The 13,412-nt window shown below is 44.4% G+C and overlaps 1 protein-coding gene across 3 annotated transcripts in view; it reads left to right on the forward strand.

Moving 5' to 3' along the window:
• Kiaa1549l (KIAA1549 like) overlaps window positions 1-13,412 on the forward strand; it is a 342,411-nt gene that overhangs the window by 185,781 nt on the left and 143,218 nt on the right. The window contains exons 2-5 of one of the 3 annotated variants that reach the window (XM_029555337.1): window positions 6,509-6,853; window positions 8,129-9,073; window positions 9,469-10,071; window positions 12,412-12,527. In XM_029555337.1, the coding sequence (XP_029411197.1) occupies window positions 6,509-6,853; window positions 8,129-9,073; window positions 9,469-10,071; window positions 12,412-12,527 (2,009 nt within the window). The other 2 variants (XM_029555339.1, XM_008851663.2) reach the window with 2 other exon arrangements.

Consider the following 13,412-nt stretch of genomic DNA (forward strand, 5'->3'; position numbering starts at 1 on the left):
TGTTTCTTACAGAAAGACTCATTGTTTTGCTAATAACACTGAGATGTTGGTGCATGCATCTCTCATCTATAGGTATCTGATTATTACTAGTCATAATCGGTTGCATTTGGATCCTTGGCACCTGTGTATGTCTGATATAGAGCATTTTAAAAAAACAGTTATTAGTAGAGGGGAAGTGGGGGTGAATATGATCAAAATGTATTGTATACATGTATGAAATTCTCAAAGAATTAGTAAAAATGTTATATTGAAATATATGTACATTTGTATTTCTTCTCTTCAGAACCGAGTGTTTAAGTCATTCACCTATTTATTGACTGGCAGTTTTGTTTTGTGGTGTTTAATTTTTGTAGCTCTTTATAGATTCTAGATATAATACCTAGATAGTCTAGATCTAGATATAGAGTCTATCTGAAGAATAGATGACAAAGATCTATTCTCATCCTATGGGCTGTCTGTTCGCTTTGCTGATAGTTTCCTTTGCTGTGTATAGCTTTTTAGTATCATGTAATCCTGTTCGTCAATTCTTGGGCTATTTCCTGTGCTATTGGGGTTTCTATTCAGAAAGTTTTTGCCTATAGCTAATTCATTTCTTTTTTCTTTCCTTTGTAAAGATTTATTTTAATATTTATTTATATGTGTGTATGTGCACATGTGTGTAGGTGACCTCAGAGGCCAGAGGACAGTGTTAGATCCCCTGAAGCTGGAGTTACAGGTAGTTGTGAGCTGTTCGATGTGGGTGCTGAGAACTGAAATGGGGTCCTCTGGAAGGGTAGCAAGCACTTTTAACTGCTCAGTCATTTCTCCACCCCTCAACTCATTTCTCAAAATGTAACTTGTGAGGTGCCTCATTAACACAGTAGGTAGTGCATCAGTCTCATAAAATGCAACCTATGGTGCTGATTATCACTAAGGAGGAAGAGGTGGGAATCAGAGAGAGAACAGAAAGAGGACTCTTCACCTAAGCTACATAATAGGCAACTGAATATTTATTTCATTACTTATGGTCTATACTTTACATATAAATGTGAATTTCAAAGTATGAAATATATTTCTAGTTTACAAATGACAAAATTTTAATGTAGATCAAGAATTTGTCTTGCTAGCTTGTATTTCTCTCCAAGCTCATCGAAAACTTCCATCAGCTCCACTTACAGGGAAAGTAAGTCGTTCTTAAAGGGAGCTCTTTATTTATGTCCCTGCATAAGGAATTTTTGGATCAAGAGCAGGATTTTATGCATCCCTAATCTGTATCTTCCTTTATTCATGATCACAGTTAGTTGGCATGTCTTTGAAACACATTTCTCTGCCAATCTTCATCCCAATCATCTTCTGAATTTGACTCATTTGCTAATTCATGAATATGCTTTCTTCTTTGACTTTGTGCATGTCATTGATAGTTTTCTAAGTTACTATATGCTGAAGTCAGATATGCTTGAGAGGAATATCCTACACATATTCCAAGGGATGAATATTGAAAAATACTGGCTAACTAAAGTTGAATTAAAACCCACATTTGGGGCTGATAAGATGACTCAGACAGTAAAGGCAATTGCCATCAAGCCTGATAACTTTGGTTTGATTCCTGGGACCTACACAGTGGAAGGAGAGAACTAATTCCTGCAAGTTGTCCTATGACCTCCACATACTTGCTGTTCCAGAACACACAAACACATACATAAGTAATATATGCACATTATATAAATACATGTAATTTAAAAAATTTAATACCCAACATTTATTTACCAATGTTTAACTATGTACAGAGGCTTTTCTTAACTACGGAGCTTTTCTAAAGTTTTATTTAGCTATTGATGTGCATACGAATAATTGTGTGAGTTTTACATATGTTCTGGTACCAATCTCTAAGTAAGTTGGGATAAATCAAGCTGTGCTTCAATAATAATGCCTCCTAAACTACAATGACTTAAAACAGCAACAGCTAATTTCTTATTCCTGTCATCTGTTCGTCCCATGTCAGAAAAAGGCTATGATGTTAATATTATCAACTGGACAGGATCTAGAATCACCTAGGAGCTAAGCCTCTGGGCTTGCCTAGGAAGGGCTATCTTGCTTAGGTTAACTGAGGTAGGAAAGTCTACCTACGTGAGCACACATTTCATGGGCTGGGGTCTTGGATGGAATGAAAAAGCAAAAGACAAACTGAATACCAGTGCTCATTACACCGTGCTTCCTGACCGTAGATGCAATGTGACTGGCTCACTCAAGCTCCTGCCACCTTGACTGCCCTGTCATGAAGGACTGAATCCTGGAACCGTGAGCCAGAATAAACCCCTCATTTCTTCAGTTGCTTTTGTCAGGGTATTTTATCACACCAACCGGAAATGGGAAATAAAACTAATAAAAAGAAGAGCCTTGCTTATTATGGTTCTTTTTAAAATATTTTATTATTTTTATTTTATGTGTATGAATGTATTGCCTGCATGTGTGTAAGTGTACTCATGTGACACAATGCCCAGGGAAGTCAGAAGAGGGTGTTGGATCCCCTGGAACAGGAGTTACAGATGGTTGTTAGCCATCACGTGGGTGCTGGGAATCCATCCCAGGTCCTCTGCGAGAATAGTCAGTGCTCTAAACCACTGAGCCATCTCTCCAGCCCCTTATTATGGTTCTTCAGGGACTCAGGTTGGTGGACCAGAAAATATTTTGAACATTTGTAGTTGCTACCTCTTTCTCTGCCTCCTTTTCTTACTCTTCTTTTTTTCAGCTACAGCTTTGTGAAATATAATTTTAATTTTTGTTTTGTTTCTATTACAAAGAAAGTGAGTTCTGATAAATTATGAGAAGTTTAGCCCTGACCAGCCTGGAACTCACTATGTAGACCAGGCTGACTTCAAACTCAGAGATTCTTCTGTCTCTGATTCCCAAGTACTGGTATTAAAGGTGTGTGCCACCATGTTTGGCATTTATGAATATCCCACGTGGGCACATGTGGTCTGGAAGCACATGTGGATCAGAGGACAACTTATAGGAGTCAGTTCTCCACCATCTTGGTCTTGGGGATCAAACTCAGGTCATCAGGCCTGGCAGCAAGTACATTGACCTATTGAACCACCTTGCTGGCCCAGAAAGTGAGTTTGGGAGGGTCTTCCTCCAGCATTTAGATGTCTTAGCCCAAAAGTGACACTTGTTCATTTCAGCTCACAACTCATTAGCCAGAGCTAGTCACATGGCTTGGCTGCAGCCAACCACAGTGGTATTCCAAAGTTCATTCATGATGCTTCATGACTTCATGTGCTTAGAAAATATTCAGATGGAAAAATGTGTTGAATAGCATTAATGAGGGTCACACAGGAGCACAGTAGATGACATGTCTCAAAACTATTCATAGATACTTTCCTTACTGGGGCATTGGGATTATGTGGGTGCATAAGGAGTCCCCCTGGGAAACCCTAGATTCCAGCTGGGGGAAATAAATTCGATGGAGGCCATCTTCACATTGTTAGAAATCAAATATGGGGGCTGGAGATATGGCTCAGCAGTTAAGAGCACTGGTTGTTCTTGCAGAAGACCCGGGTTCAAATCCCAGTACCCACATGGCAGCTAACAACTGTCCATAACTCCAGTTCCAAAGAATCCAACAGCCTCTTCTGACCTCCACGGGCATTGCATGACATGGGTGCACTTACCTACATGCAGGCATAACACTCATACACATAAAAAATAAAATAAAATTTAAAAAAATATTAAAAAAAGAAATCAAATCTGAGGTCCAAGGACCCCACTGATACAACACACACACACACACACACACACAATGGACAAAGTGAAAATAACTCAGCAAGATAGCATTTACTTTTGCAAAACGGTGTATTGTATAATTTGGATCCAGCAAACACACCTGGCCCAGAAGTTTAGTAGGTTATTATACCTAGTACAAGAATGCTATGTGTCTTTTCCCCAGTTGTCTGGGTCTGAATTCACAGTCTTTCGATATTGTTAGTTTTAAAGAATCAGAACAAAGAAAATGAACAAGAAGGGGAAAGGGGCTGGAGAAAGGGAAAGGGCTCAGACCATCAGGTTCTAGGAATGCGACAGAGCTTTTGCATAAACAAAAGTTTTATAGCATGTGTGTGGAGGGTATTAAAAGATTTGAATTCCTTATCCTAAACAAAAGTTTTACAGTGTTTGACAGAAAAGGTTGATATTTAATGTTCTTATAACTTCAACCTGGGGTTTTTCATCCGCCTCCTTTGGTTGTGGTCACTCGGTGATCAGTTATCTTTGTGTTACCCTCCTCGAACCTTTTCCTCTCTCCTGTTTGCAAGATTTTTGCAAGAAAACATCTTACAGAAAGCAAGCTGTTTGGCCTATATCATCCTTTTTTGTCTAGCAGATGCCACAGGGAGCTTTGGGTCCTAGCAGGTAGATCCCTGAAGGATTCTGATCTGGTTATCAGGAGCCTATGGCGCTTTGAAGATGGCTTACATGGAAGAGGTTTGGTCTCTTACAAAATGGATCATGAGCCCATTGAGGATGGATGCAGTGTTGGCTTCCTCCCTGCTGAGTTCTAAAGTGCCTTGAGGCCAATTTATTGTATATCTGTAAATCCCAACAACGAGGAATTCTTAAAACAAGAACACAAATGATCAGAAAATAAAATTTTTCATGTGTTCTCTCATTCAGAGTAAAAAGTACCCTTCCTTCCACCTCTATTTTCTCATCTTACAAAAGGGGACTGGAAAAAATGATTCTGAAAAATAATTACTGCTTTGCTTTTGTGACTGGAAAGGATGGTGCTTATTTGAAAATCTCCAAGATTCTAAGACTTTCACTTCAGTTGTTCATTTTGCTGCTGCTGCTGCTGCTGCTGCTGCTGCTGCTGCTGCTGCTGCTGCTGCTGCTGTTGTTGTTGTTAGAATACAATAAGGATGGGGGGAGGACTAGGAAATGGATTGAGAAAAGCAGCCTGGAGATGCAGCTCAGTCCTGGGACAGAGGAACCTTCAGACCCAGACCTAACCAATACACACCTCCAGCAGAGGGTATTCCCTTTGGGAGCCACAGCTTCCTTTTACATTATATAAACAAACTCAGGGGGTTAAAGCCTGTAATCAGAGCTCCTTTGTTTAGTGATATTTCTGTTCAGAGAGCTTATCCTTCCACCTCCAAGATGTCATTTGCTCTCATACTTAGTGGGTAGAGTAAGTTAGGCTCTGCCTGTTGCCCTTGTACATGCAACAAGGGTCCAGAGATATATACTCAACTGTGGGTGGCTGAGGCTATATATCAACCAGACTATGAATCCACCTCTTTGATTAATGATTATCAGATGGCCCCTATAATTTTAGCTAACAATGTAGAAAGCTCTAGAAGTATCTTTCTTTCTTAAAAATTTCAAACATTAGAGACTGAGGAGATAGCGCAATTGGCAGAGTGCTTACCGTAAGGAGCTGAGTTTGACCTCCAAAGGCCACATGTAAAAAGCCAAGTGTGGTGGCCTACTCATAATCACAGCACGGGGGGATGGAAAGAGGAGGATCTCTGGGACTCTGGCTGGCTAGCCTAGTCTAATAGGTGACTTCTAGGTCCCAGCGATAGACTTTATCTAAAAAAACAAGTAGTTGACTTCTACTTATTCTACACACACACACACACACACACACACACACACACACACACACACCACACACACACACACACACACACACACACACACACACACACACAGAGAGAGAGATGGATATTAGCTAAGTATGCACAGCCATCTCTGCATCATCAATCCAGAGGAGCCAGGGAAGAGGGTGTCATGGAGCAGGAATGTGGCGTCCCTGCTTTCCCATCTTTCCCTCCTTCCTCTGCCAATGCCACCTTGCTTTTCTGCCTTAGAGTCACACATTTGTGCTGACAGCTCTGGTCTCTGTGGGTGCTTGTAGTGACACCAGGCCTGGTGATTCTACATGGGTATGAATCATTTTTCTTTCTGAATTAGTCTAATCTGAAAGAAACCTTTGCTCCTTGACACGGCGTGAACAACAGCATTGGGAATCCTTTTAAATCCAAGAGAAAGTCACCGAAATCATCTTTTCAAAGATAGTTCTCTTGAGATGCCCTAGGAACCTGAAAAAAAGATTCGTGCTTGGCATGCAGTCCTTCTTTGGCACCATGCATCTTGGGCTCTTGGGTGAGGTCTGTTTGGGTATCATTTTCCAGCTGCAGGTAGCCAAGTTTGTCTGGTTTTTCTGGGTTGTAAGGCTCATAGGTGTTACAAAGATTTTTTAAAAAATACATGACCATCTTCCACAACATTGCTTAAACATCCTCTCATCGAAGACTAATTTTCATAGCCCCACCCTGTGGATTAACCACAGCACTTGCATACTTATACTTATTTACTTTGTTGTTTGCATTGTTTCTAGAAGGTTCTGTGGTGGTTGGAAGAGCTCTCTGGCCCAGTGGGGCCTGTGTTGCCTATTTTTCATCTCTAGTGTCCCCCATCATACCTACACCCTAAGATTATGTCTCACTGTGGATGCTCTCTTTCACAGGGACAGACCATCTACAGATACGTGTTACCCCAACCCCAGAGTCATTTCCTCATGGGAAGTTGTTACCAATTTCACCAACATGGCCTTTCTTGGAAGTCAAGTCTTCCTCAGCAGCAGACAGAATCAAGAATGTGCTGGGACAGTCCCCTGACAACACGAGCTTGCTGCAGTTAGTCCAGACATCTCCACCCAAGGCACACCGGAGGACCAAGGCCCATGTGGACTTCTCCTCTTCCCTTTACCAAGGGAGTGGACACAGCGCCTCCCTGGACCCTTCCAAGGACTCCTCTGAGACTCTGGTCCAAATAAGGCCTCAAGGGGGAAGAGAAGCAGCAGACATGTCAGGTTTGCCTCGTACCAGCATGCTTCCTCCATCACCCACAATCCCATTGGTGACCTTGAGCACTCTCTCCCCATCACAGCCACTTGTAGGGACTCTCCCACTTTCTGAGCATCCCTGGGGGTCAGATGGCCTTCCACTTTTCCTTCCACCTTCATCCTCTTCATCAGCCCCTGATTCACCTCATCCCATCACCCCTTCTAAGCCTATAGAACGACCCACCAAAGTGCCTTTGTTTCCCCAAATCACACCAGCTGATTCCTCTTCAGGTCAGAGCCTAGCTAATGTCCTAAACCCATATTCTAACAGAATGAACCACTTTCCATCCAGAAATATCCAGGTTTTCATCGGCACCCCTCTAGATTTTTCCAGAACCTCAACAAAGCAACACTCTGAGCTATCCCCAACAAAGGGTCCTCATGCAGCAGGCTCCCCTACACCTGGGGTTTTGAGCTCCATGGTAGAACTGGCCAATCTGTCTCCTACTTCCCTGGCCCCTGGAGGTCTTCTCCAGCTTCCAAGTGTAACCAGGTCCATGTTGGAGGCAGCTTCAAGTCCCACATCCACCCAGCTGATCCATACTGCAGTAGCAGACAGAGGGAACAGTGGGGTGTCATTGCCAACTTCTCAGAGCACAGCAACAGCGAGCCATGTGGCTTGGCCTTCATTCTTCCAGACTGCAGATTTAGGGGCTGTAGCGATGGCCAACAGAAAGCTAGCCCTTGGTACTCCTGCAGATAGCTCTGCTAACTGGCCACATTTGTCAGCAGCCTCAGAGAACTCCAAAGGGCCCACCCTCTCCCCAGAACATGTCCCTTCCTCTTTGGTGCCTCCTCCTCTGCCTCTTACTACGCTAGGTCAAGGGCAAGTGGCCCCTTCTGGGGAAGCTCCTGCATCACCAGTGATGGGGACAGTTGACCTCTCCCCACTGCTTACTATCCTCCAGCCCTCAGAGGATCATGCCTCTCTATCCCCTGTGCCAGAGACGCCCATTTCCCAGGAAGATGGCCATGAGGGGTCCACTCCTGCAGCCACACACTTCCTCCCCAGCAAATTTCCTAGTCTTTTTACAACTTGGACAATTCCCCTGCAAAAAGAGAACAGGGTGACAGCCATTTTCACAAAAAATAGAAAGACAAATGCAACAGTTCCTCTGCAGGCCCTTCCAACTAAAGAAGTTTCAAGTGTTCACACTGTAAATGGCTTCCCCTCTGAGTTTAGCACTGGTCCTATTTCACCTCCCATCATGACAACACTAAGAGCAGACCTCCCTCCTTCAGGGTCGCCTCTGTCATCTGTGCTCACCATGCAAGCCACTCAGGCTGGTTCCTCTTCTCCCGGCTCTTCCAGCACCAGGCTGGACAGTTACACAGCTGCTGCGGGGCTGTTGGAGTTGCCAGCTTCAGCTTCCAAACAGGTGACAGCGCTTTCCTCTTCCACTGAAGTCTATGATTCCCCAACAATAGGAGGCATGGAAAAGCCGGCCACCACAGCTGTTTTCTGGAACTCTCTTTCAGCAGAAACTGGATCCCTCTCCACACAATTGACAATATCTGGCTCACAGCAGCAAGCACATTATGATTTAAACACTCACACAATTAACTCAGCAAGTTGGGAGCCCCATTCAGCCACTCTTCCCAGCGTGGTAATATCAGCTGCCAATGCAATAAAATCTCAGACTTTCAAAGAAACTACTGGACAGTCAGTAGCCACAGAAGACTTTAACATTCAGGATCTAGTCCTCAGTCAAAGTGCCAACCAGACTGTCCAGCAGTCAGATGAGCCTGTGGTTGGAACCTATACAGACATCTTGCCCACAACCAAGCATTCCAGAGATACTGAGACAGCAGTGGTTGAATATTACCCACCCATAAGGCAGCATTCTATTTCAGAGCCCCACCTTCAGCTACCTATCCAAGCAGCCCACCTTCTGTGGCCAACGTGGCCAAGTCTAACTTCTACAGCTAGGTTGCCTCAAATGCTTTCAGATGGAATAGGCACAGGTTCCCAGATTTCCGGTGACATCTATTCATCACCTGGGAACAATGCTTCCCCACCATTCCAGAGTGTCCTGGAATATCACTCAACTGCTGACTCTCCTCCTATATCAACCAGTGCCTTTTCCAGGACCCCCTCCAAAGTCCTGCGAACTTCTCAGCGCCCCAAGAAATGGACAGGTGCAGCCACTAATGCAAGTAGTTTGTTTCCTGGTACCCAGAAAACAGGTATGACTGCTTTTGTGGCCAAAGCATCTTCAAGCTCAACACAGATACCCAGCTTTGCTTTGAAACAGCCTGCCCACCCCGCCCCCTTTCAGTAGTGAGGTACCAGCTCCAGGCAGGCATGTCTCTGATCCTCTCTGCCCACTTGATTTCTTGAAAGTATTCAGAATGTATGCCCTTGTTCCCAAGAACCTTGGCTTTGCTGTAAGTGGTATTCTCATTATGGTTAATTGACTTAATGATCCCAAGGTTGTTTTGCCTGAGTTCTCCCCATCGCAAGCCTGGAGTGCAGAGATTTCTCATGCTAGCAAGCTCACAAGTGCCATTCATTCATCATCAGGACGAGTAATGTGTGTATTCTGGGCCAATGACAAAATTTTCCTTTTCTTTCTTTGCAGTGGACGCCTCAGTGTCATCCAAAATAGAACCAACAGCAGCAACAGCAGCAGCCACCACATTGTTGCTGAGGAAGTCAAGTCCGGCAGCACTGTCTGCAGCCCTCACTGCAAAGGGCACTGGCAGCAGCGGCTTAGTCAAGAGCAGCTCAACCACTGCTTTAGCTAGAAATATCACCAACAAGGCAGCAGTGGGCCCAAAGGTGATAGGGGGGGCAGTCCACACAGCCTACCCATTCACACCAACCTACGTGCTTACCCGAACAGCCCACACCATGAGTACACACACAGCCATGCAAGGAACCACAGGCTCTGCCTCAGGCCTGTTGTCTACAACACACCTCCCCAGGAAACCACAAGCCATGCACACTGGTCTCCCCAACCCCACCAAATCAGAGATGCCCAGAGCATCCACGCCCCGCCCACTGACAGTCACAGCAGCGCTGACATCAATTACAGCATCAGTAAAGGCTACGCGGCTGCCACCTTTGCAGACAGGAAACACAGATGCGGCTCTTCCTGCTGTGTCCACTGCAATAGTCACAACTGGCAAAATGGCATCCAGTTTGGACTGTCAGATGTCCCCCAAGCTCCTTGTGAAGACAGGTGAGAGGCCACTGTATCTCTGGTGTAAGGTGAAAGCAGTCTGACCTCAGAGATGTGTCAGAATTTGTATTTTAGATCAGTACTTATCAATCATGAATGATCTTGTCCTTCCTCCCCCAGGGGACGTTTGACCACACCAGGAGACACTGTTGTCACTCTTAGGGGAGGAAGTGCTACTTGGAATCTAGTACTATATGCACCTGGGATTCTGTTTAACATACTTCAGTGCTCAGAAAGTCCACACAGTAAAGACTAATCCAGGGCTATGACACTGCTCAGTTGGTAAAGTGCTTGCCTTGAAAGCATTAGGGCCTGAGTTTGATCCCTTGGGATCCGTGTTTTTTAAAAAAGCTGGGCATGGTGGCATGCATTTGTGAGCCCAGTGTTGGGGAGGCAGAGATCAGCAGATCTCTGGGGCTCAATGGCCAGTCAGTTATTTTCTACTCAGTGATCTCCAGATAAAAAAATGATAAAAGTGAAAGATTTTTGTCTCAAGAAACAAGGTAGATGACACCTGAGGAATGACACCTGATGTCCTCTGGTTCTACATGCAAGTACACACACACACACACACACACACACACACACACACACAAAAGCATCAGTATGTCAAAGTTGAGAAACCTTGACTTTCATTAAGTGTCAGAGAAGAGGAACATTAGATGACATGGATTCTGGTCTGGCCCCAGGATTGGTCCTGACTTCAGAAGCCCTCTGGGGAAACACGATGATCCCAGGGGATCAGGGAATGCCAGAGCACAGTGTGTTTTGTCTATTAAGTGTACCAGTGATGTCTCACATGAATAAGTGATGTAATTCGTTTAACAAACTCTTGGGAAGTGCTACAGCATTCAGAAAGGTTTTTTTTTTTTTTTTTTTTTTTAGTCAGCAGATACCAAGAGTACAGTTAAAGCACACAAGGAGAGAACCGAGATTTCTTTTGATTTTAAAAGGAAGACTTTCTTGAAGAAGCTGGACAGGTAGCATGGGAGCCATAAGCAAAACAAAGATGCTGTCTTTGCTGCCCCACTCCCCATTGCAGCAATCAAGCCTAAAATGCTCAGAGTGCTTTGAATTGCACAGTAGTGTTTGCTATAAAAAGCATTAGACAAATTATTTGAAAGAGCATGCAAGTGTTGAATGCTCACGTCCCGCCTTCCTCCTCACCCCACAAAGAGTGAAAGGAAATTATATCTTGAGACATATCCTATTCTAAAATGGGAAATTGTGAAATAGGCATAGCAGAAAATACAGTATCTCTGTCGCTCAAGAAATTATACCATCTGGGTTTCCACTCTCCTCCCCCCTTCACCAGATCCACATCGTCTCCCAGCCCCACTTCTTGCAGAAACCACCTCCTGTCTCCTGTCTTTACCTTCTCCCAACCCCAGCCACAGCTAACCAGACACCAGACAGTCAGCTCTCCATCCTGAATGCCCTTCCTCTCTGTCCAGGCTCACTCTGCCACTTCTGTCACCATCCCTCACCTGGATTTATGTAATTCCAGCTGTATTTCTTTATCAGTCTTCAGACCTCTGTCTTTTCCAATCTGTTCACCAGTCTACAGTCAAGGGAATCTTGTAGAATGCATGCCTTTGCTTTAAAAATCCTCATTTCCCGTGGTTCTCAGGATTAAGTGTAAACCTGCACACTGGTAGGATTCACTCCTTTCCCCTGTGCCTTTGCACTTGGCATTCTCCCCACTGGAGTGGGTAGGAACAATCCTTCCCCTTGCCTGGCTGATTGCTGTTACCCTCCAGGACTCGGCTAAAGCAGAAATTCCCATGGAAACCTTCCTTGATCCCAGCCTCTTCTTAGACGCTCTGGCAGAATCCTGGCTTCCCTTTGAATAGTAACTATTGTATTCACTCACAGGTGCCCATTCTCCAACCTGAGTCTCCCTCCCAGTTAGTTACCATCCCGCCTGTAAGGTGGGCCTGTTCCTTCTGCCTTCAGGGTTGTTTTGAGCTGGAATGCTCAGCTCAAGGTACATCTCTAAGGACATTGTCAGTGGATGCTGTTACAGAAATTTAGCTGCATGCTGATCCACTCAGGTCAGGCAGTGCAGAGCCTGATCCTCAAGTTCAGAGGCAGCATGGGTAAGAAATAAAGTACCACCAGCACAGCAGCTCTTTGACCACTGGGACCACACAAATGGTTTGGGCCTTCTCACTTTGAACTTCAGCAAGACTGACAGTCACTACCCCAGTCTATTTCCTTGTTGAACCTTTGCCTCTTCAGCTGTGCTCTGAATTTGATGAACATAGTAGCTTCTGGGGAAAGGGAAACTTGTTCATTATGGGGTTCTTGACTCTATTGTGCTTTTGTTTCACCCCACAGTTCTCTTTATAAGCCAGAGGAGAGTGCAGAGCACTGAGTTCTTGAAGCTCAGTGTAGCCAAAGGGCTCACACAGGCACTGCGGAAGGCTTTCCACCAGAACGATGTCTCTGCTCACGTAAGCTCCTTGCTTTGTAATCAGGCTAGCCCAGATGCTTCTTCCTTTTGGGTCCAGAATATGTGTAGATATTGCCTCCTTTCCAAGTGCTATATCCACACTTGCTGGAAGTAGAACCTTTTGTCATTTTGGCAGATAGCTGACACATTGTAGCTAGAGAACAAGTTCACATTTTGAGATGAAAAATTGGAAACTAATTGTCTCATGTTGGGTTTTTGCTTTGTTTTGTTTGTTTCTTTGGTTTTTGTTTGCTTTGAGGCAGGGTCTCTCTGTAGCCCCAGCTAGCCTGGAACTCCACATGTAGACCAAGCTGACCTTGATCACACAGAGATCAGCCTACCTCTGCCTCCCAAGTGCTGGGATTAAAGATGTGAACCACCACACCCCGAAATGGTTTTGTTGTTGTTTTTAAAAAAAAGACTAGATGTACTGTCTTAAATAATCCTATTGTTCCATCAGTTGAGGAAAGTATTTAGTATTGTCTATGGAATCATCTAGAAGCCATCTGTTGCTTTTTTTCCTCGTAAATAGTGATTTATCTCTGGACATTTAAATGCTATTCTCAAATCAGGTGAAGTGTTACATGCTTATAATTCCAGCACCTGAGGCAGGAGGATTGTCACAAGTTCAAGGCCAGCCTGGGGTACATAGTAAGAATCTGTCTCAAACAAAAAACAAATACAAAAACCAATAACAGGGGCTAGAGAGATGGCTCAGAGGTTAAGAACACTGGTTCTTCTTGCAGAAGACCCAGGTTCAAATCCCAGCATCCACTTGGCAGCTAACAACTGTCCATAACTCCAGTTCCAGGGGATCCAACAGCCTCTTCTGTCTTCCTCGGGCATTGCACAACATGGGTGCACTTACACAGACAATACACGCATA

Source organism: Nannospalax galili, unplaced genomic scaffold, assembly GCF_000622305.1.
Source record: "Nannospalax galili isolate Female #2095 unplaced genomic scaffold, S.galili_v1.0 scaffold11, whole genome shotgun sequence".
Taxonomy (NCBI): Eukaryota; Metazoa; Chordata; class Mammalia; order Rodentia; family Spalacidae; genus Nannospalax; species Nannospalax galili.